The sequence below is a fragment of the Lagopus muta genome, chromosome 1, assembly GCF_023343835.1.
Source record: "Lagopus muta isolate bLagMut1 chromosome 1, bLagMut1 primary, whole genome shotgun sequence".
NCBI lineage: Eukaryota > Metazoa > Chordata > Aves > Galliformes > Phasianidae > Lagopus > Lagopus muta.
In genome coordinates this window covers 129,236,934-129,260,113 of record NC_064433.1, presented here as the reverse complement: position 1 = coordinate 129,260,113, position 23,180 = coordinate 129,236,934, and the positions used below count along the sequence as shown (strand labels likewise).

The 23,180-nt window shown below is 44.8% G+C and overlaps 1 protein-coding gene across 1 annotated transcript; it reads left to right on the top strand.

Annotated features, from left to right (window-relative positions):
* Nucleotides 1-20,810: 20,810 nt before the first annotated feature.
* CHST7 (carbohydrate sulfotransferase 7) lies at nucleotides 20,811-22,417 on the top strand. The gene has a single exon (XM_048934465.1). It carries the CDS (start codon nucleotides 20,914-20,916, stop codon nucleotides 22,309-22,311), a length of 1,398 nt encoding a protein of 465 aa, XP_048790422.1. The 5' UTR covers nucleotides 20,811-20,913; the 3' UTR covers nucleotides 22,312-22,417.
* Nucleotides 22,418-23,180: the final 763 nt, after the last annotated feature.

The following is a 23,180-nucleotide window of genomic DNA, read 5'->3' as shown; positions in this document are numbered from 1 at the left end:
AGACTGATAAAGATTTGGTATAAGTCTTAGAGGGGGGAAAAAAAAACAACAACTTTGTAATTTTTAGCAGTCATAAAAAGCTGTAGGAGTGCAGATAAGGGTGCTGAACTGACTAACTGGAAAAAAAAGACAGTGGGATAGTAGGGCTGATTGGATGAATTTCACATCATGTCAAAGTCTTGCTAATCTTAAGAATCAGTATTTCATATGCAGGTTAAGTTTCCACTCGTCTGTTATTCAAGTTATTCATATTGAAACGGAATGCATACTGCAAGTCTTCTGATTACACTGTTAATACCAGCTTCAAAAAGATCATTGCATAGTTCTGATGCACCTAAAGCATTAATTTAACTACACATAGAATAATAGATAAAATTCTGACTTGGTGTCATTTTTTCTTACAGGTCTTGCAGGGCAGTGTGGGCCAACAGTCTCCCTTCAGCTATGCACGTTGTTGAAAACAAATCAGACTCATAAGCTTTTCCTTGTCAGTTAACCAAAGCACACAAACATGTGGCACAGCGGGTGAAGAATGAGCTAGAAGACTGATACTGTGACTTAAGACTGGGAACCTTAAAGGATGCACCCAGCACACAGAGAAAAAAATAAAGCAAGAAAAGCTGAGCAGAAGACTTCCAAAAAGGGGAAGGGAAAAAAAAGGCTGTAATGTCTTGTGCTGTAAAGTCACAGAAGACAGAAATCACGTTGTATACTAGGTCACTATTGCACTAGCAACAGCAAATCCTTGCTGGAATACTGAAAAACCTCCAGTGTTCCTGAGTAATTACACTTCAACAGTTACATGGCAAGTTGGTGAAATTTTATTTGGGTGCAATGCATTTTCCTTCACTAATACAATTCCAGAAGGTCACAGAAGCTGCCAATCCCCACATTTTCTCACCTGTTTGTGAACGAGGTTGAGGAACCATTCTTTCATTTTCTATAGGAACTGCACTTGGTCTTCACAAATATTAACAAGTATTCCAGTTTGTGAAGTTTGTCACAGTCATTTCTGTTTTGTTTCTGCGTTCTTCACTTTTCCTACCCATTAAAGCTATCAAACTTTCTTGGACAATTTTACCATATGCTGCTTTCCTGCTTGCTAAAAAATATACGTTTTCTCTTCTTTTTACCCTTTCCAACTAAAAATATTTTGCTCTTCTAGATCAGGTTGTTTGTTTTTTTTTTTTTTAATGGTAAATGCACTGATGTAAGTTTCCATCCCTGTCAGGTCCTTCTGGGAGCACGCTGTTATTCTGTTCCTGTGTTCAGTGGTATTACAATTTAACGGACCAGTACAGTTGCTTAGTACAAGGAAAACAAGCCAAATGAAGAAAAAAGCATCATGCATTATCTTCTCTTCATAACACACAGTAGTTGCCTTACACTTCTTGAAGACCTCCGAAATTTTCTAAACTGCCTTTCCATGGAAAGTACCTCCTCATGCCTCCCTGGAAAAGCTTACATAGTTTTCAGTTATTTCCAGACTTAGAATATCACTTAGATATCACTAATATCACTTAGACGAATCTGTTATTAGTCCTTGGATGTGCGAGTATTCAGCAAATCTGATGTCACTGTATGCTGGAATAAGAAATGCCTGATTAATGCAGAAATACTTCCCACTGCAAGCTGTGGAATCAGCATTGTTAAGGGTGTTTCTTTTTATTCATCTGAGAAATGTAATTGCAGTAGGTAGCTGGGGCTTCTATGGTGATGGCTTTGAAGCTGATTTCCAAGCATAGGATGGAAGAAATTGAAGAGTTAAATTAAAGAATAAACAAAATATGAGCAATGAATTTCTGTTTGTCCTTGAGCTGAGAATTCCTAATGAACACACAGCAAATGATATAACTGCTATATAATAAGCTGAATTATGTCAATGCTTTATTAGGAGATCACTAGTAATTGTGTATGATTTCAAGCTGGATTAAAGTAAGTTGATATAATTGGGAGCAACTGTAATTGAGAGAGTTCAGATGGTGAAAGTAGGCAGACCTCAAAGCAGTCTAAACAAATACAGCAGCTTGATCCTAGGAAAATACATTTTTTGTGGGGTATTTGGTGAAAAGGAGCTTGGTGATGAAAACTGACATGATTTGTCTGATGTCCAAGAGAGCAGAACTTGCACATTCTTGTTAGTATAGCGAATTGTACTGGAGATGAGGATCCTTCATGATTTTTCTTTTTAGAATCAATCAATCTACATCACATAAGCCTTTTTCACTAGTAGAAATGAAATTGATGGATGCATACGCATCACTATAAAAGTAGTTTTTGCATGAGTTCATGACTGCATTTTTACAGATAAATTAGCATTTGCTTTGTGCCTTACAATATGGTTAGCTTACACATTTTGCTGAGCACAGCAAACATCCCTTTTGACATGCTAAGCAACCATTTGGGAGCTATGTGTTTGCATCCAGCTCATCTAAAACCGAGTCACAAAAAGTGAAAGTGTTAGAGGGCTGTATTCCCGGGGAGAATGTCTATTCAGTTATTTATATGATTTTCCATATGGTTTCACCCACAATGACTTCTCATAGAATTCCTAAAAGGCACGGTCAAAGAGGGATGATTTGGAAGAGTGGTTTTTCAGCCGTTACTTCAAGTGATAAATTCCAGACAACTCTATAGGGATCCTCTAAAATTTTCTTCCTCACCTAGTGCCTTAGAGGATTTCCCATTGCATTTATGCATTTCCCATTGCACAGAACAAGTCTTAATGCTGAATTACGTACTGGGAGCCAAGCTGGCCTCAGCAAGAGATCAGTTTAATCTGAAGAATGTGATGGACTTCTGCCAAAACACAGAAGAAAGCCAGGCGCCAAAAATTACCTGTAAAGACCAAGCCAGTAATAAAGATTGAACTTAAGAATGTGAGATTAATGAGGGAAACTGGTAAAATGTCAGGTAAAATAGAGAGCTTTTAACATTCTTAAAACTACTATGAATAGGTGGCCCAGTTCACGGAAATTACATACGAGAACAAAAATCATTGTTGTCCACTTCCAGAATCAGGCACAACTATCTTGGTGCTGTTGGAAGCAGTACAGGCACTGACTCAGAAAGAACTACTAAAGTTTATTGCTAGAAAAGGAAGAAAGGAAGGAAAGGAAGGAAAGGAAGGAAAGGAAGGAAAGGAAGGAAAGGAAGGAAAGGAAGGAAAGGAAGGAAAGGAAGGAAAGGAAGGAAAGGAAGGAAAGGAAGGAAAGGAAGGAAGGAAGGAAGGAAGGAAGGAAGGAAGGAAGGAAGGAAGGAAGGAAGGAAGGAAGGAAGGAAGGAAGGAAGGAAATAGCAATCAAATGGTATTTTGAGTCTATTAAAAACAAATAAAAACAGGAAAGGTGAAGTTTCTTGTCACAGCTTGCTACGGGAGGCCTTTATAGGGATGACTTCTATTGCTTAGGTAGTGAGTTTAATGCAAAATAACAGTGATTGTTTGTTGTAAATCTTGAGCATGTTTGGACTGGTTTTGTCTAACCAAAACGGTGAATGATTAAGTTGAATTTAGCTTTGTGAATATACAGTTGATTCACGAAAATCTACTTGTAGATAAATAAAACACAATGAAGCCCTCCAGAATGTGCTGCATTTCTGGAAAATTTAACACTTCTAGGCAAAGTTGAATGCTGTATTGTCTAGCAAGCATGGTAATGACACTAGCATTTAAGTGGAAACTAATTCAAGTGGAGAGAGTGAGTAGACAAGTCTCCAGCAATCCATAAGTAAAAGACAAGCACTCAGAGAATGTTTCAGCTGTAACTGAGAAGCCAGAGCAACTGCAAAAAGCCAGTCACTTCAGAAAACATGAGAGAAACTCTCATGAAATGGGGAGCACATAGTAGTAAAGCAGTAGTAAAGCAGCTTAACAGGAAGCTGTAGAAGAAAGAAGAACACCAAAACAAACCTTATGAACACAAAGGCAGATGACGCCGAAAAAACATCCTGAGCTCTGCAGAGCTGCTGTATAGGCAATGAGAAATGGCTGGAAGGTATAGAGCCGCCAGCATCTGCCACTGACAGCCTTCCTAATGTTGAAGTGTGGTGTACATTACCCTAACTTCAGTATTATTTCTGCAAGACTAGCCAGAAAGAAAGTAGCCATAGTGAGTGCTTGAATTTCTTTGGATAATTTAATTACTGTGAGTGCTTTGATCTGTTAGAAATATGGAAATCATGTCTGTTCTTCAATAAAATGTCAAACTATATTGCTACATGCATTCAAAAATGTCTGAATGTATAGAGAAAGTATTACTGAAAGAAAATAATGTTACTGATCTGTATAGGCAACGAGCAGTGAGTATCTAAACAATAAATAACCTTCATAAATTAAGAATGTCCCAGAAATACATGTTTTTGATGCTGACATTGTACTTTTTGGGTGTGGGGGCATGGAAAACTGATAGATTTATTCCAAAGTACATACAGGAAATCCTCAGAGAAGAATCATCTTACAGCACCAAGAATTCTAACTAGGACAAGCACACATCAGCATCAAGGATAGCAGGAAGATGTTGACAGACACATTTAGGACACCATCAACATGACTTTCATAACAAGTGGTTATTCGGATGCCATCTGGAAATCACAGAGAGGGAGGTGGATAAGCTTCTGTCAAAGTTGCTGTCTATTTTTCCTGTTATTTTCTGTGTAAGTTCCTGACTGTGATTATTTTTATATAATAAGAATTCTTTCAGCCATACATGGTCTTATCACACTCCTAGGTGGAGGAGTTCTGAAAGTGAAGGGCTTTGGGGAAGCACAGGTTTAGTTCTGAAGGATTTCAGGGAAGGGCTTTGCTACCATTTGTTGTGATGGATCTTAACAATTCTGAACCACCTTTTTTGCTGCCCTTAGCAGTAGAAAAGCTGTAGAAAGGTTGTGGCCTCCAGAGCATATTGCAGTTTGTTCTAATGGTCAAGTATATAGTATATACTATAGTATAGTAGTGCAACTAATATACTGATATTAAGGCAAGTCAATCCTGTCCTGCCTAGTTGTGTAAGTACGACATTCCTTCTGAGCCTGGAACACCTGCATATTTTCATTGCTTTCAGTGGTCTCACCTTTCTTTATGACACTGAGATGAGAATCTAACCCTTTTAAAGAAGAGCATTTCACGTATTCCCCCCCAGATTCTTGCAGTCCCCTTCAAATTTGTCATCAGTCAGGAAACATGGATCCTGAAAGCAGTAATCAGGATGATCCCCAACTTACCATATTTAGTCTTCATCTGAAGCTGTATTTCTTGATAGCACTGAAATGGTTGTCAAATAAGTAGCTGTTGAGGTCTGCACTACAGAAAATTTATATGCTTGGAGCATCATAAATCTAGCTCTTAATTACCCTATTTGTCAAAAGGGATAGATTTGCACTAGGCGAGTGAACTGCCTATTGACAATTGGTCAATAACAGAACACAGGCCACGTGGCCCTGTCTGACATCTCAGAAGTGCCACAGCAGATCAAAAGCTAATTCTGGCTCAGACCATGCTTCACAAACTGAGGAGCCATAAATTAATGCCCTATTTAAAGGAAGTGTCATGGCCGGAGCATATACCGGATGTCTCCAGAAGTGCATTTATATTCAGCAGTTGGCAGCACCTAGAGAAATTCATGAGAAGAGCTTTACTGTAAACAAGTTTCTAGCACCAGGGGATAGTGCCAGGGCATACAGCTCGTCAAGGGAGCCAGCTCCGTGCTCCAACAAGCTGCAGACGTGTCCCATCAGCTCCCAGCTGAACAAAACCCGGAGAGGACTTTGGGAATCAGACCAGTGACAGACAGCCAGTAAAGTTTGTTGTTGCTTGTTTGCTTTTTATTTGTTTTCCGAATCTACTTCCTAGTTTCTTAATTCATTTTACTTTTCATCTGGTCATCTGGCAAATGTCATCTGGTCTGGAAAATGCTTTCAGCATTTGCTGGCAGTAGCTCAAGATGGCCTGTCTAAGGGGCTGAGGAACAGAACAAAAGTCCGCTAAAATTGCACCTTTGTATTAATTTGTGTTAAGGCAAATTATGCTTAAATTGTCCTTCTCTTTTCTGGAAGAAAGTAGTGAAGCAGGAACTGTGAAAAGAGAGGAAAAGCTGCCTTCTAAACAAATCAAAGTAGGACAGAAACCAGCCTAATCCTGGCTAAATAAAATGTGAAACAACCAAAAAAAGAGAGAGAAGAGGCAGAAAGTGAAAAACTGGAACAAAGAGCTACAAAATCAATCAGCAATGCCATGAAACTGTTGATGAAGCAAAAGGCAGTGCACTGAGGTAGCTTCCAAGAAGTGTGAAACCTAAATAAAGATGCCAAACATCAAGAAATGAGGTGATTTCACATTTGAAGGCAGAAGTAACTTTTTTCAGGTTACTGGAAACTTGGAGAAGTTCTCATCACAAAAGGGTCACCTGGTCACTTGAAGTTTTAACCAAATACCCAAACTACTGTGGTGTTCAAGACAGCAATGCTAATACTAGGATAACAGGAAAAAGGCTGAGGAGTGATTCTCCTTCCTTAAGGTGAGTTTCCACATAAACCAGCAGGAGCTTAGATCAATAATGAACAGGCTGAGATGTCCATCTCTCATCTCACCCCTGCTTTCTGTGTGCAGGGGAGTCAGAGAGAGTCTTTCTGGGAGCAAGAGGAGCATCCTGCATCTTTCAGTCTATGGCCATCAACTCAGTGTGAGTCAAAAATACAGGTACTTCCTCGTGTGCATAGAAGATATGCAGAAAGACATTTGGTAAAAAGAAAACAGACACTTAGAAAAGGCTCTTAGAAAATAGTGAAGTGCACAAACTATGTCTAGATGTATTTAGTAAAACAGGTTTTTCCAAGGAAATACAAATAGAAACAGATTGCTCTGAGTTGAAGGGTACTGAAAGAAGTAGAAGAACTGGACTCTGTTCCTTTGCACTTAGTAAAAGATGTCTTAGCTGGAAGAGGCAAGTGAATGATTGAAGGCTCACTGGAAAGTAAGTAGAAAATGACATACTGGACAGGTGATAAGATCTTTCTTCCTTGCCTACCAAGAGCTTTCTTGGCATCAGCTGGACTTGTCTTCCTTGACTTGTATATGGGCAATACACAGTACCTGATTTAGTTGGCAACCCTGCTCACGTCAGGTGTGGAACTGGACGATCTTTAAAGTCCCTTCCAATCCAAGCCATTATGTAATTCTATAATTCTATAATTTGATGACCTTTTGATTTCTTTAAGGACTCCTAGTGAGTGAACATTGGATCTGAAGATACGTGGAAAAACGTCTGCCATCATCCCTCAAAAGAGATTTTAAAATACTTACATGAACTAATTCCATTTGTATTCTAAATTCATAGTAAAGGACTATTCAGATTCAACCCAATTTTTGTGAGTGAAATTTTAAAGTTCCACAGCAAGTAGGAAGAACACAAAGAATGCGTAGAACTATTCCAGGACTTTTTAAGAAACAAATGCAATGAACAGACAGTGGGCTAAATGTGCTCAGATTAGATGCTTCCCGTGCGGCCATCAGCTTCAGCATTAGTCACCTTGGGTTCTCCTTGTAGCAAATGGAGAACAGCAGATGTTTCTGGGCATGAGTCATCCTATTTGAAAGCTGATATTTGAACTAGATAAAACAAACACCACCTTGATATTGCCAGTTTCTCTCTTTTGACTGTAAAGGGTTGACGGGGTGATCAGCTCAGCTGTATATGATTCCAACATGGATGAATAAAACCAACTCAGAGAAGTGAGAAATGGACGTCCAGAGGTCTCTTACAGCTTCCATCATCCTGAGATGCTGTGAAGCCCAGGCAAAAGTGTCTACATGTAAAACTGGAGCAGACAAAGGCAGCTATCCCCAAGGCCTGTACCCACACCAGTTGCAAGTCCAGTCTTTTGCACATTTGAAATAACAGGACAATTATGAAGGGTCAGTGATACTACTGCTCCATTTACTCATCTAAGTAAAAAATGCAAGTTTTGACAAAATTGTATGTGCATATGCTCCTTAACAGATTGTCAGGAAAGCAAAGGAAAACTTACTGAAGGGACTGATTTTATTGAGATGAGGATCTTTGTGCTGTCTGCCACTTTGAAGAATGGATAGGCATGAACCTGCAGCCCTTTTTGAGCTGAAGAAAGATTTTACATGATGAGAGTTATCCAGTTACTAAGAAATTGTTTTATTATCCTTGTGTGGACAGAGCAATAGACACTGAACTGTTGTCAGATCTGACGAGGAATGCAAAACGCCTGGGGATGAGCTACATAGGAAAAGGGAAGGATGGAGGCCTGTGACTAAATTGGCCAATTTTTGAGAAGGTTGTGATGGCCAGAGAAGCAACAAGCAATGGAAATGTCACCTTGTTTGCCAGAAAGTCTCATTCTCCCATTAATTACTGAAAATAGATTATCTCGATCGTCATCTCAGTGCTGTTTATGAGTCAGAGATTATAGTGGGCTGGGAGGGTGTGAAGAATTATGGAGGTGTGGAGGAAAAGTGCTCCTCTGTGACTGCTGTCAAATGCAGCCCGTAGCTGCCACACAGATTGCTTGCACGACAGAGGGAAAGAAACTCCCTTTGTAATCGTCACACAATTTGTTTTTCAAAAGTCTCCTTCTCTGGAGATATTCAAGTCTCGCCTGGACGCCTACCTGTGCGACCTGGTTTAGGGAACCTGCTTTGGCATGGGGGTTGGTCTTGATGATCTCTAGAGGTCCCTTCCAACCCCTACAATTCTGTGATTCTGTGAAAATTTTTTAGGTTTAGAATTGCCTTGAGCTACGGTTGTCATAAAAAGAAAAAAATAAAATAACAAAATAACCCACAATACCTTAGAATGTAATCCATACTTTTCCAAAACAGCACTAAGTACAAGCAAGCAACCTGGATAGAAGGGCATCCATGGTAGCATTCATGGCATAGCATCCATAGCATCCTTTGGCTAACGGCTGTGCAGATTCATTTGCTCAAGTAATTGGTGCCGTGAGCATCACTTCTGAGTAATGAGAAGTGAGAGAGGACAGAAGCAAAGCTGGAGGCATCCCATCAGAATAAAAGAATACTGCATCGCAAGAAGGGACATGATCACAACTCCATAGCTCAAACCAGTGTGACTGGGAGCTTTCCCTCTGAATGGTCTACAGCTGAAGAAGGGTTTACACATAGCAGAGTGCAAGGATGGGAGAACAGTTCATAGAATCAGAGTCAAGAATGGCTTGGTTCGGAAGGCACCTTAAGGATCATCTAGTTCCAACACCTTGCCTTGGGTGGGGTTGCCACCCTTTGCCTTTTCAGCACTTTCAGCTGAAATAATTTTATCAGTAAACATGAAGAAAATGTTCAGGAGTTAAGAGAGAGTACAGAATTTGTTTCTCTAACTCCCTCACCCCAGCAAACTTACATACCACACTCAAGAGCTGTATCCCTCTCTGGGCTGTGAGGTATGCATTCGTCTCCACAACATGGGTTTTATCTCTAGTGTGGTTAGCATTCTTTTCTAATCCATTTCCCAAAAAATAATATTTTGCTATCTGAGCAAATTTTGTAATGAGGCCAGGAATGTGGCTAAGAGGAAATTGAGGAGAGAAGGAGTAGAAGGGAAAACAAAACATAATTCTGATAATTATTGAAAGCACTCATCTACCTCAGGAATGGATAGTGAGAGATGAATGCATTCAGTTGGCACTGACAATTGTATATTTAACCTTTCCATTGCTTTTTGATGTCTTCAGCTCTTGAGGAATCTGATTCTCCAGTACACTATGCATTTTTAGATCAGAAGCTCACAGAAGGTAACGCGTGAATCTTCCTCTGTACTAAATGAAGCAAGCCAGCCTATGAGGCAAAGGAGTGAAAAAATGCAACAGTGCTGTTTGCTCGAACATTTAAGGTTAAGCATGTTTGATTTCTTTGTTCCTCACGTAAGTATTTCCTCATGTTTACATCCCAAAGAAATAGAGCTGGTGTGAGCAGGCAGCCGACATGGCCAGTCAGCTCTTCCACGTCCGAGGTGCGAGGTGAGCTGAGGGGCTGCAGGTGGGACTGCATGGGCAACAGGCAGCTCCAAACCAGGAGGAAGATTTAGAAACACACGGTGCTGCACACAGCATCAGCAAGGATGGGGGGAGGAACACCAGTGATGGTGAAACACACTGTCCTGCGTGCTGCAATGCCTGCAGAATATCTGCCACTGAACAAGCACAGCTTGTTATGTAGCTGGTTTTCCATCTCATCCAGTAACATACCTCTATCCATGTTCAGTGATTTCTCTCCCTCTGGGATTTGCTGTGCTGCTGTCAGCAGTTCCATGGCTTGCAGGTGCCACATCACATTCACACATTCTTGGCATTCCAGCCCCTTTAAGGTGAATGTGAGGCCTGACCCCTTCTCCCCAGGAACCCTTCTGCACTCCCCTCCCGACCCACAGAGCTACTGTCTCCCATCCTCTTGGCTGAGCTCAGATTTACCACTGCAACCCCTTACTTCCAAGCAAGAATTTATTATCATTATTATTCTCTCCTTCTGTGCTGGATGAAGCGGCTTTGGGCTACAGACCCCCATTGCTTATTTAAAAAAAAAAGTGTTGTTAGATGCCTGAATGGTGATCCCCTGCCTTTGACACTGCAGTGAGTTCTGCAGAGGTTACCCTGCATGACTGTTGCAGATCAGCAGCAATGGCAGGAGCTGTACAGACCAGCCCTGTTGCCCCGTGCCCCATTTTAAACACACAATCACTGATTCATGGCAGCAATCTCATTACGGACTTCTATTTTTTTTTGAAGAACTGCTGAGCAGCGGATAACAACATATCTTCAAGTTAAATCCAGTTCAATAAATAGTGCAAAATTAAATCATTCAATGTCTGGTGTGCCTTGAGCTGTACTTAAACTCTGTGCATGATTAACAGATTAGAATGAGAAAAAAAGAAGCTTAATCTGTCTGCTGCAGGCCTCTATTCCCCTGTGCTGCAGATTGCTGCATCTCTGGATGCTGCGCCAGCCAAGGTCTGCCCTTAGGTCTCAGCAGATGGTGTGGCCAGAGGAGCACAGCATTTCCAATTTAGCCTAAGACCTGAGTGTTGTGTGTGTCTTTATAATGAAGCAGTGACACATGTCCTTTTCAATTCTTCTGAAGAGGTATATCTGACTGTGCTGATTATTACAACAGTGTTCCCGGTGAAGATCAATATGAACACTGAGAAATAAGGCCCGGAAAATAACCTGTCCCTGGCCATGCAGTACTTCAGTACAAGAGGAATGGCATCCAGATGTCCTGAATCCTATTTGAATGTCTTCCCTGTAACAACACACTGCCCAGAATGTGACTGTAGGCTATCCTTTGAATTAGTGCTCTGTACTGGAACACTTACAAAGCTGGCACTCCCTACATTTGTTTTCTTAAATCGAGCCTTTTGAAAAGGCTTCATAACTGTATGAGTACGCCATTGCACATAAAATATAAGTACCTTTATCAGGTTAACAGAAAGCCCAATCCAATTGTGCCTAATTTTCCCGGTGTGGTGGGAGCACATTTCCCTTCAGCAGAAGCAGAGAGGGAAGAGTATTTTGTGTTTTGCATGTACTGCTATAGCACTGATGGCTGAGAGTATCAGTCACACATTGAGATCATACTCAGAGGTCAGGAATATCACCACGTAATCTTCAGCACCTAAATAACCAGCACATCACTAGCTCCATTTGCATTTCCTAATAGCAGCTCACAGAAATACAGGGACATATCTGCCAAACAAAGAAGCGTGCTGGCTTATTCACATTATTTTTAAAAACACAGAAAATAAAACACTGCTGTTCAAGGTGTTTTGCAGACTGCTCTGATAGAGAGCCGGTGGGTAGGGAGCAGCTCCAGTTGCCTGTGACTATTGGCACCTTCCAACTGCCTGCAGAACCACGATATGGTCCTGAGCTGTAGGTGGTGCGAGCTCCCAATATCCATATCTGCAGGCACCATGCTATCCCATGTAGGACTGGGACTGGGTACAGATGAGGTCTGTGGTGTGCAGTTCACGTTTCCACATCAGTGAACACCTTCCAAATGCTTGAAGAACCAAGACACGGTACAAGCTAGGACTGTGCATTTCTCTTTATTCTTTGGTGACTGTCATTGTAGAAAATTGCAACACTATTCAGCTGAGTGATGGGGAAGAAGAGGACAGGAGCATGCCATACATATGGCTGCCTCATCACTAGGGCTGGTGCCAGGAGCTGCATGGGGCTGAGCCCTTGGAAATCTGGGGATAAGGGTGTGGGTCACAGAATAATAGAACCACAGAATGGTGTAGGTTGGAAGAGACCTAAAAGACCATCGCATTCAAACCCTCTTCCACAGGAAGGGTTGCCAACCACTGAATCAGGAGCCAGTCCAGGTTGCCCAAGGCCCCGTCCAACTTGGCCTTAATGTCTCTTTTGCTCATGGGTAGTTCTGGGCACCCTGCTCTGGATGGCCCTGCTGCAGGTGGGCCCTGAGGGCTCTGCCAGGCTTTGCCATCCTGTGAGTCTGTGATTCAGACATTTTCTACTTAAGTGTCAGAACAAATTAGAAAGTTGCCAGCAGAAGGGATTTTTTTGAAGGAGCAGCTGTATTTTAATTTAGAAAGTTTAATTTATTTCAGTGTCACACCCTGAAAACACCCATGTGGGCCTAGGAGCCAAGTCAGACTGTGTCCTTGGTACAAAATCCCAGTGGCAATTAGCACACGCCAGCTGCACAACCAGGGTGGGCTAATGAGCACTGCAACATGGTGGTGGCACATCACTTGCAGCTGCTGAGACACTGAGCAGGCTGCAGCATGGGCCACCAGAAGCTCACAGAACATCAGCAGAGAACATCAGAGAATATCTGGCCAAAGCTGCAGGAAGGTCCCAGCCATGTGAAGTGGCTTTGTTGAGTTGAAAATTGTAGAACTGTGAAAAAAATAGAAGGGTGACACTAATGCCACAAGTGAAGGTGAGAAAAATTCCCCCAGATTTAACATTATTGTAAACCATTTCATAAAGGCAGCCTCTATGCTTTTTGTACATCTAAAATCAACTACAGATCTGAGACTGTCAAGTGCTCTTGTTTAATTAAGGGCTGCTAAGATTGCTACTGAAATGATTTTGCTGGTGTTTGTATTATAAAGGCACCGTGGCAGTAATATGAGAATAACATGAATATCCTGTCATCATAGCAAAAACCCCTCACAGCAAAAACTGAAGGGAGTTCTGTAATTGGGCCTGTGTTTCTGGTGCAAAAAAAAAAAAAGAATAGTTCTGCTTTTCTGTTCAGCTGCATCTCATATTTATACTCACTATATACTCACTAGAATTCTCCAGTCCTAGCCTAGGTTTCTTGATCAAACTCAAGTCATGTTTAGAGTTTATATAAAGAATGCTAATCTTGGAATTAACTGGTTGGTTTTTGTATTGAATTTACTGCGCTGGGGATAGCATAAAAATAATAAAGGAAACGATATAAGACCTGACTTCAATTTCATTTGAATTTTAATTGTTTTTATTGCAACTTAGCTTTTATTTTAAGATGCAGCATAGCTTTGGTGCCATCTTTTCATGACTTAATTTTAGTGTACTACAGCCTCTACATACAGTTTTCTGTATCAGAAATACGTAATAATTCACATTTCTCTCAACAGGTGATGTGTTACATGAGTACAGAAAGGCTGAAGGACAGAGAGACAACAAAGCCATTAATGAAATCAGGAAAGATGTTACATGCTTTATGCTTTAGCATATCATGGAGAAGAAACTGTGGTCAAGGCAGCAAAATGCCTCAGTCCTGCAAAACGCAAGGTTGGCACTCAGGTCACAGGGAGCTCTTATTTGGGTCACATTGGGTGGAAAACAGGTTTCCTAAGACAAACACAGATAATTTTAATTAATTGTTTTTTCTGGAGCTATTTAAAGAGAGATTCCATTTTTTTCAGGTCTCCCACAGGATAAAGATAAATTAACCAAGTAAATAGACACAGGACATCTTAGACCCCAGGCAGAACATTTAAACAAACTAATCCATTTGACTTCCTTGCAGAGTAAATATCATGTTCCCTAGCCATCATATGGACCCTGTGGAAGGCAGTAAAGCTAAATGACTGAAAAGCCCTGGTTTACAGTGCCCTACAACAGACCTTCTTGTCAGTGCCATAAGGTGAGATACATCAAAACCCAGAGTACTCCTGGGTGGAGAGAATTGAGGCTGTAAATTAGGGAAGTCAAAAAAAAAAAAGCCTTGAAAGAAAAGTGACAAACAAAATAGGTCAAGAAAGGCATGGAAACTAAAGTTTCCCAAAGTGCCAGGCATGGCTCAGAGCAATGCCTGTGATGACTGGCAGTGAGAACTGTTTGTACACCAAGGATGCTAAGAGAAGATACACCCATGTGATGCTGATGTTAAGCTTACTTTGGGAACGTGAGAATATACACATTCATCAACTGTGTACTAACCCTGACAGTAACGCACTGGGCATTTCTGTTCTTTAGCAGTTATTAGCAAGCACAGGTGGGAGAGCCTAAGCCATAGAGCAGTGAGTCAGCTCAGATGTGAGTGGGTATCCAGCATATCCCTCAAAGTGCCTGGTGGCAGAAATGAAAGCCAACAGCACAGAAAAACATCATTTACCAAGTTCCATACCCTGAGAGCACCCACAGACCTCCCTCTCCCTGCCTGCTCTCCAGGGCTCTCTGCAACCTGCCCAGGGCCATCTGTAGGACACATCCAGATCAAAGGCATCCTGCCTGAGCAGCATATAAGAATGCAGATGGATGCTGCTGTGGCAATGATTTCAAATACTTAAAATATTTGATAATTTTGTTAACTTTTCAGGCTTAGCAGTGGTCTTACTTTGTTTTCAGGAGGTATTAGCAGATTGAAGGGGAAATATAAAAAAGAACAAAACAACACACAAACGAACAGTAAAACCACAAAGTATTGCAATTTGTCAAAACAAGATGTAAAACAGGGGCTTCCTTCCATTTCACCCCAGTATCAAAACAGATGTGGAAAACCTGCTTTTGGCAGAACAGGGCTCTTTCCTGGGGCTGGGGACTGCACCCTTCACCAGGAGGATAAGCAGACAGTGTCTGCAGGCGAGAGGGCTAAAGAGAGTGAAGGAAAGACAAAGTTTCTTGAATTCAGAACAGAGGCATGGGGAACATTTTAGTATCTGCTTGGCTAATGATTGTCATGGACAGCAAACTGGAGCAGCTGGATTTGACCCATTCAATCCTACTGCCAGTAATGCCTACACACTTTTCTGCATATAACCAAGCCCAGCAGCTAATGCATGATGCAGGAAGCCTGCCTGGGTAGAGGATAGTTCCAGGGGCTGCAGAGATCAGGTTTTCCCAGAACGTTTCTTTAGACAACCCAAAAGCACAATGGGCAGGAATTTATCCTGAGTAAAGAACATGAGGAGCATTGCAGAGATTACACTGAGACCAGCCTGAATTTAGGTGATTTTATTTGAGCTGAACAGATCTCATTAACTTGCACAGGAGCTCTGCAACTATATGCAACTTTTCTGTCATCGTTGTTCAGCTGGAACATTAGTTGCACCTCATCTGTCAACCAGCTACTATATCCTGTAATTATATAATGACCTTTTACTTTGTGGTTTTCTTCTGCTCACCCAGTTGTTCAATGAGTTGAGTTTGTGGGTTTGCTCTTCATTTTTCCGATAGGTATGGTATGAGTGAAGATAATGTGAGAGCAAAAGAGCAGATGACATCTGTACTAATGCTTTAGTAAAATCTGTTAAGACAATTCTCAGTGTTTTGTACAGCCTGAAATTGCATTAAACTGTCTACAGAACTAAAGCAGCATAGAGCCTGACAATTGAAGTTTGCACACAAAGAACTGCCTTGGGCAAATTTAAGAAGTCCACCCTTCACGGCAAATGACTGTAAGCATGTTGTCCTCCTCCGTGTTTTCTGCCAAGGTGCTGATACATACTGCAAGTTTTACTTCTTACTGCCTCTTCAATTCTGACTACACAAAGCGTGGCTATCAAATGCCTGATATATTGTATACTGTCCATGAAAGCGTTGAGTTACAAAGCACAGAAGACCTACACGTATTTTGTAGCAATAGCTGTCAGAGGAATTTTTGGAAAAAAAAAATCCCCTGTTAAAAATAGTCTCAATTTTTCGCTTGACTGAACTGTAAAAGATTTGTTTCCCTAATTATACAGACACAATGGTTTAACTTGAGTTGCAAAAGCTTGCTGTTATTCTTCATCAGCATCTCTAATTCAGCAATAGCATGTCTGCAACATTGAGAGAAAACAGAAAAAGATTTGTGGTTTCTGCCATTATCAGTTATGGTATCAAATCCATTTTAGTGCTGAGGTGAGACCCTAAACATGTTCCTGTTAGAATAACTCTTGTTCAGCAGATACTGCAAACTGTCGGGCACGGAGAGGCTTTCAGGAGCTGCTGGCTATGCATGCAGCAGATGCTGGGCTGCAAGGTTACTCTGTTGCTGTTAATGGGATAATAGGGCATCATACTCTGCTATGAAGGACCTTAAGTACCTCAAATTAGACTCATTCATGGAAATACTCAAGCTGTATTAGCATTGAGTTTGAGCACAGAATACGTGCTCATTCTTTTTTCATTTCTACTTAACTGGTTTTCCTGAATTTCCACTGTAAGAAATAACAGATTTCTCCTTTGACCTTCCTGTTGAACCTCCACCAATATGCATCTTGCTTTGCTTTGCCTTCCACCTCCTGCATTTTCTTGTTCTATTTCCTAATAGCATCTTCTATCACTTTCAATGAGGACATTATCTTCCTTCCTTTCTTACAGGAAGAGGAGCTCACAAGATCACTGGTGTCAGAATATGAATCATTATTTTTCTTTTTTAAAACTTTCTTTATGACTCTACCAATTCTCAGCCAGTACCGTAGCCCTTTGCTACAGTCTCTCCACCTTTCTGCTACTCCTTTTCTCTCACTTTCCACTTTCAGCATCTCCTCTAGTTCTCCACCTAGTCTCCCCAACACCCTGCAGTATTTCTGGCCTCCTGCAGACTCTGCCTCTATTCTGCTTCAGGGAAATTCCATTTGCAGCAAACCCCCGTGCTGATCCACCTGGCTCTCATGCCACCAGGCATCCTGCTACTTTCATTGCACTCCTTCCTAACCATGACCCATTAGGACTGGTCCTGTATGCAAAGTATGTAGTGCCTCACATGTTGAAACCCCTGATGACAAAGAACCTTCAAAAAAGTAAAAAGAAGTTACACAAAAACATTGTCCTAGCTTGTTGGCTTCCTTAAGCTTTGAAAGCTGTCGTTAACTACGGGCTTCCTTTTGGCTGAAGTCTGTAAGTGACAATGTTTGCAAGCATGGTGCTCATTAGCAGCCAGGATGTGTGAGGCCAATGCTCCTCTTGCAAAGCACATTTAATTTTATCAGATAATCAAGCTATTTTTAATCACAAAGTGCTCTTTCAAAATGACAAGAGCATGCATGATCCAAAAAATGAACAGATACAGAGGCAACCAGTTCTATTTTAAAACCTCTGCTGAGAAGATAAAAATGATTCTGGGGCTGAAGTGCTGTGTTCCAACATTTACAGGCTTTCTTGTCAGTTGAAGAGCTGTGGGAGACGGAAGAGCAAAAATCAAGTTAGAGAGATAATACACAGGAAGCCAATGCTACATCAGGTTAAAAACAGCCAGTGCTTTCAGTGACAAACTTGGAAACCAGAATGGAAATACTGCTACACTAAACTACGCAGAACACGTCTACTCTGTCCCTCTTTTTCTTTATAAAATAGCATGAAGCAAAGAATTATCACCAAGAAATGGCAGAAGTCAGATGCCAGCCAAGCTGCTTCATGTATGAACAAAGAATCTGTCTGCCTTTCTCACACACTGAGTTATCACGCTCTTGGAAGAAAATGAAGATCATCTATTTAAATAGTGTCTGTATGAATCATAGGAAAAAAAAAGGTTATTGGGGAAGATCATCCCCCTTATCACTACTATTAGTGTTGAAGACAGAACAAATTCAAATCAAACTGAAAGCCAAGACAAGCCAGGGCTGACCTCCTCCCAGCTCTCTGAGGTTCTCAAGCTCTTTTAGAATCCTAAGTTTCTTCACCAGACAGTGGTCAGGTACTGGAACAGTCTTTCTGGGGCAGTGGTCACTGCGCCAAGCTGGAGTTCAAGAAGCATCTGGACAGTGCTCAGACAGATGGTCTGATTTTTGGGTGGTCTTGTGTAGGAGAAAGGAGTTGGACTTGATGATCCTTAAGTATCCCTTCCAACAATACTCTATGATGCTAGCTGTGGTGCGATTCCTGCTCTCTCTCCACTCCAAAAAAGCTCAAACCTAAAAGAACTGAAGTGACCATTTTCAGGATGATCCTGCTTCAACACAGGAACCTCACTATGAAGGCACAGGACAAAGCATTCATTGTGATTCTTTTTTTGGTTTGATAGTCTTTCAAGAACTTCCTATGTTTTTATATTAGTGAAAACGTAGTCTGTGGTAAAGTGATTTGTGCCTTCTGTTTTCCAGAACAGTTGCCACAGACGTTTGTAGCTCCATTGTCTGAAAGCTCAGTGCAATGCATGTGTATTTTTATTTCTATGGTCTCTCATAGATCTAGCAGGCCATCTTACTCCTACATGTCCTACAAAGGGACAACCTCATTAGCTACATTTATCCATTTTCATCTGCATCTTGGTAAGTTCATAAATCCTCCAAAATTATTATCATGCCACACAAGTCAAATGTGCTAGAGCTCCTTGAAATACTAGATGAGCACATACTTCGCATAGGTCAAGGTTTTTCAGCAAGTCCATGGCCTAGTATTGACAAAAGTGCTTTTATTCTGTCATCCTCCTGTACTTAAGAAGTTCTAAATGAAATTCTGGCTGTAACACAGCAGGAGATGATGCTTAGACTGATTTAGCTTGCTGTTTAAAAAGCCCAAAGCCACAGTGAACCTAAATAGGGAAATATATGTTGGGGCAGAATTTCCTTTCAGATTTTTGTACATTATTCTGCTCTGGAACCCAGGAGTCTTGTTTGGCTCCATCTCCTCACTTAGCACACTATAAACTGCGGGAAGCCAAGTCTTTAACACTTATTTAGCAGAGGAGAGTGTTAGCAGGCAGGTGGCTGGCCCCCCACCTGGGTAGGGCAGACACACGACTTTTCTTCCGCATCACTTTGTATCCCTCTTATGTAACCCAATAAATCTGAAATAAGGAAAGCCACCAAGATGATCAGAAAGCTGGAGCACCTTTCCTATGAAGAAAGGTTGAGGGGACTGGGTTTGTTTAGCTTAGAGAAGATAAGGCTTTGAGGAAACCTCACTGTGGCCTTCCAGCACTCGAAAGGAGCATATAAACAGGAGTGGGAATGGCTGTTTACAAGTATGGATAGTGACAGGACAAGGGGGAATGGTTTTAAACTAAGACAGGGGAGGTTTAGGTTAGATATTAGGAGGAAGTTTTTCACAGAGGATGGTGACGCACTGGAACAGGTTGCCCAAGGAGGCTGTGGATGCCCCATCCCTGCAGGCATTCAAGGCCAGGCTGGATGTGGCTCTGGGCAGCCTGGTCTGGTGGTTGGGGACCCTGTACATAGCAGGGGGTTGAAACTAGATGATCATTGTGGTCCTTTTCAACCCAGGTCCTTTTCAACTATGATTCTGTGATTCTAAAATACATATATTATACCTACACATCCAGGCAGACAAATGCACAGCAGTTATAAGCTCTGTATCTATACACTTTCACTGTACACAGAGCATTCTTAGAACATCTATAGGTAAGGTGTCATTTCCACACAGCTATGTGTGACGTTGGTGATTAATGCTATGCCATGTGCCTCACCACAGGTGAACACACAATGTAGAGACTGCTCTGGAGGTGAAAACATCATGTATGTGAGAGCTGTGTTATTGTGGCTGAATTTCACTGTGTGCCTTGCTTAAATCTTGTTCTTTTTCTGGGACACCATCCACTGCCATGCAGTTGGCATGACAGGGATGTCACTGTCCTGCCAGATGCTCACCTTAACCAGGAACACGGGATTGGGATCCACCTGTGAGCACCTGCAGGTGTGCTGCACATTTTGATGCCGACTGTTGGAATTAAAGCACAGAACTGCAGGGGTTGGAAAAGGACCTCTGCAGATCATTTGCTCCGACCCTCAGCTGCATGCAGCAGGTTCCCACGAAGTCAACATCTCATTGACTTCCACCTCGAATGAAGAGATGTATTTAATCTGTTCTTAGCAGCCTAAAAGAGGCGACATCCTAAGCCTGAGGAGGTAGCACCGTGTCCCCGGCTAGTTAACCAGACATGGGTACGAGGGGACACCAGGAGGTCCGGACGTGCCGCGGCAGTGCCCACTTCAGGCACAGATGTCCGCGCTCAGCCGCCGCGAGCACCGAAACAAAAACGCGGCTGAAACTTCTGAAACCCACAGCAGACTGGAAAAGCCGCCTCTCACCCGGTCCCGCCTCTGAATAGGCATTCGCACTCTTCCCATCGCTGCGGCGCGCTCTCTCTCTGGACAGCTAACAGAGCCCGCAGGACCCAGCCCGCCTCCTCAGCTCCTGCCGACACTCCCCCCGTGCTGAGGAGAGCGCCGCAGCGCTCCTCCCGCCGGACGAACGTTGGGGCAGCGAAGAGGCGGCGAGGAGGCGGCGAGGAGGCACCCCGCGGCTCGGCACAGTCCCGAGGTCGGGGCAGCGCCTCAGGCGGGTCGGCGGGGGCAGGTGCGGCGGTTCCGCGCGGCGCCGTGAGGCGGCGGCCGTGGCCGGCGTGCCCGTGGGCGTGCTCCCGGCGGGAGGGCCGCCCCGAGCCCACACCCCCGCCGCCGAGCGTTCGCCTCCTTCGCCGAGAGCCGGCGCGGCGGCGGCCGCTCGCTCTCGGGCCGCTCCCCCCCCGCCATGAAGGGCCGTCGGCGGTGGTGCTGGCGGGGGGAGCACCGCCGCTTGGCGCTGCTGCTGGCGCTCTACACGCTGCTGCTGCTGCTGCTGGTGCCCTACGTGCTGGACTACGGAGCCCGGCGGGCGCGGGCGGACGAGGAGCCGCTGCTGCGGCGCTGCCCCAGCCTGGAGGAGGCGCTGAGCGAGTGGGGCTGGGAGCAGCGCCCGCCGCCGCCCGGCGACGACGACGACGACGACGAGGATGCGGCGGCGGCGGCGGGGAACGGCAGCGGGGCGGGCAAGCGGCACATCTACCTGCACGCCACCTGGCGCACGGGCTCGTCCTTCCTGGGGGAGCTGTTCAACCAGCACCCCGACGTCTTCTACCTCTACGAGCCCATGTGGCACCTGTGGCAGGCGCTGTACCCCGGCGACGCGCTCAGCCTGCAGGGCGCCCTGCGCGACATGCTGCGCGCTCTCTTCCGCTGCGACTTCTCCGTGCTGCGCCTCTACGCCGCCCCCGCCGCCCCTCGCGACCCGCTGGGCGCTGCGCCGCCCGCCGCCAACCTGACCACGGCCGGCATCTTCGGCTGGCGGACCAACAAGGTGATCTGCTCGGCGCCGCTCTGCCCCGCCGCGCCGCGGCCGCGCCGCGAGATCGGCCTGGTGGACGGCGCCGCCTGCGAGCAGCGCTGCCCGCCGCGGGCGCTGCGCGAGCTGGAGGCCGAGTGCCGCAAGTACCCGGTGGTGGTCATCAAGGACGTGCGGCTGCTGGAGCTGGGCGCGCTGCTGCCGCTGCTGCGGGAGCCCGGCCTCAACCTGCGCGTGGTGCAGCTTTTCCGCGACCCGCGCGCCGTCCACAACTCGCGCCTGAAGGCCAAGCAGGCGCTGCTCCGCGAGAGCATCCAGGTGCTGCGCAGCCGGCACCGCGCCGAGCCCCGCGGGCCGCCCCGCCCGCAGCAGCCTCCGCTCCCGCCCGGCCTGGGGCTGCTGGGCGCCGGGCGGGCCCCCGCGCAGCACCGCGCCGAGTTCTTCCTCGGCGGAGCGCTGGAGGTGATCTGCCAGGCGTGGCTCCGCGACCTGCTGCTGGCCCGCCGCAACCCCGCCGCGCTGCGCCGCCGCTACACGCAGCTGCGCTACGAAGACCTGGTGCGGGAACCCCGCGCGCAGCTGCGCCGCCTGCTGCGCTTCGCCGGCCTGCCCGTGCCTCCCGCCATGGAGGCCTTCGTGGTCAACATGACCCGCGGCGCCGCCTACTCCTCCGAGCGGCCCTTCCTCATCTCCGCCCGCGACGCGCGGGAGGCCGTACACGCCTGGAGGGAGCGCCTCAGCCGCCAGCAGGTGCGGCAGGTGGAGGCGGCGTGCGGCGAGGCCATGAGTTTGCTCGCGTACCCGCTCAGCGCCGGGGAGCGGCGGTAGGGGATGGATGGAGATCCTCCGGCAGCCAGCGAGGGGCGAGGTGGCCGTGTGCGGCGCGGCCGTCGGGCGGCAAGATCTGAGCGTCTGCTCTGAAGGGGCGTTGGGGACGGCCGCCAAGCTTTGAGGGGACAGCAGGGATGGGCTTCTGAGAGTTCTGAGGTGTTTGGTAGGAGAGGTCCTCACCGGATGGCATCGAGCTCCAAGGCCTACTGGACATGAAACTGACGTACCAAGAGTTGTAAGTTCTTAAAACTTGTATTAAATTGATAAAGACTCTGAGCAAACACTCAGAAAACTCATATAAGAGCATCGCCCTTTCCAGAGCATAAAACATATCTGGTTACACACTGTTACAACACGTGAAGAAAGCATTTGTGGAACTCCCTGTGGGATTTGGCTGCCCATGCCTGGCAGGAGCCGCTCTGCTTATGGTCTAGTTACCCTACAGGCACTGCCCGTACCTCCCTCAGCTCCCACCTGCAGCTGTGCCCTCTGAGCACTGGGAGGAGCAACATGAGCATTTGTCTGCTTCTGTGTCTTGAGGACATGTGTTCCAGAAAGTCTGCACTTTTCTAAACTAGACTGTAATCCTTTTTTAAAGAGAAGTGTTCTAAGAAACTGATAGGTGTGATACCAGTGTTGAACGTGCTTTTTGCAGATTCCTTTAGAAGTGACATTATCTGGGAGGTGAATGCTTGACATTTCCATTTTGTTTTCTCAATCAGCTGAGAGAATGCCATTCTATCCCAGCTTCCTGGCTGAGACAATGAGCTGCACAGAGCTCCCATGCTCACATCCCCTCCCAGCGATAACATCCTCTCAGCTGTAGCTCCTGCATGTGGGCAGAGCAAACGCTGCCACACAAGGCT

Excerpts from the sequence above, each read along its gene's own strand:
- CHST7 (XM_048934465.1), top strand. The coding sequence starts at position 20,914 with ATGAAGGGCCGTCGGCGGTGGTGCTGGCGGGGGGAGCACCGCCGCTTG.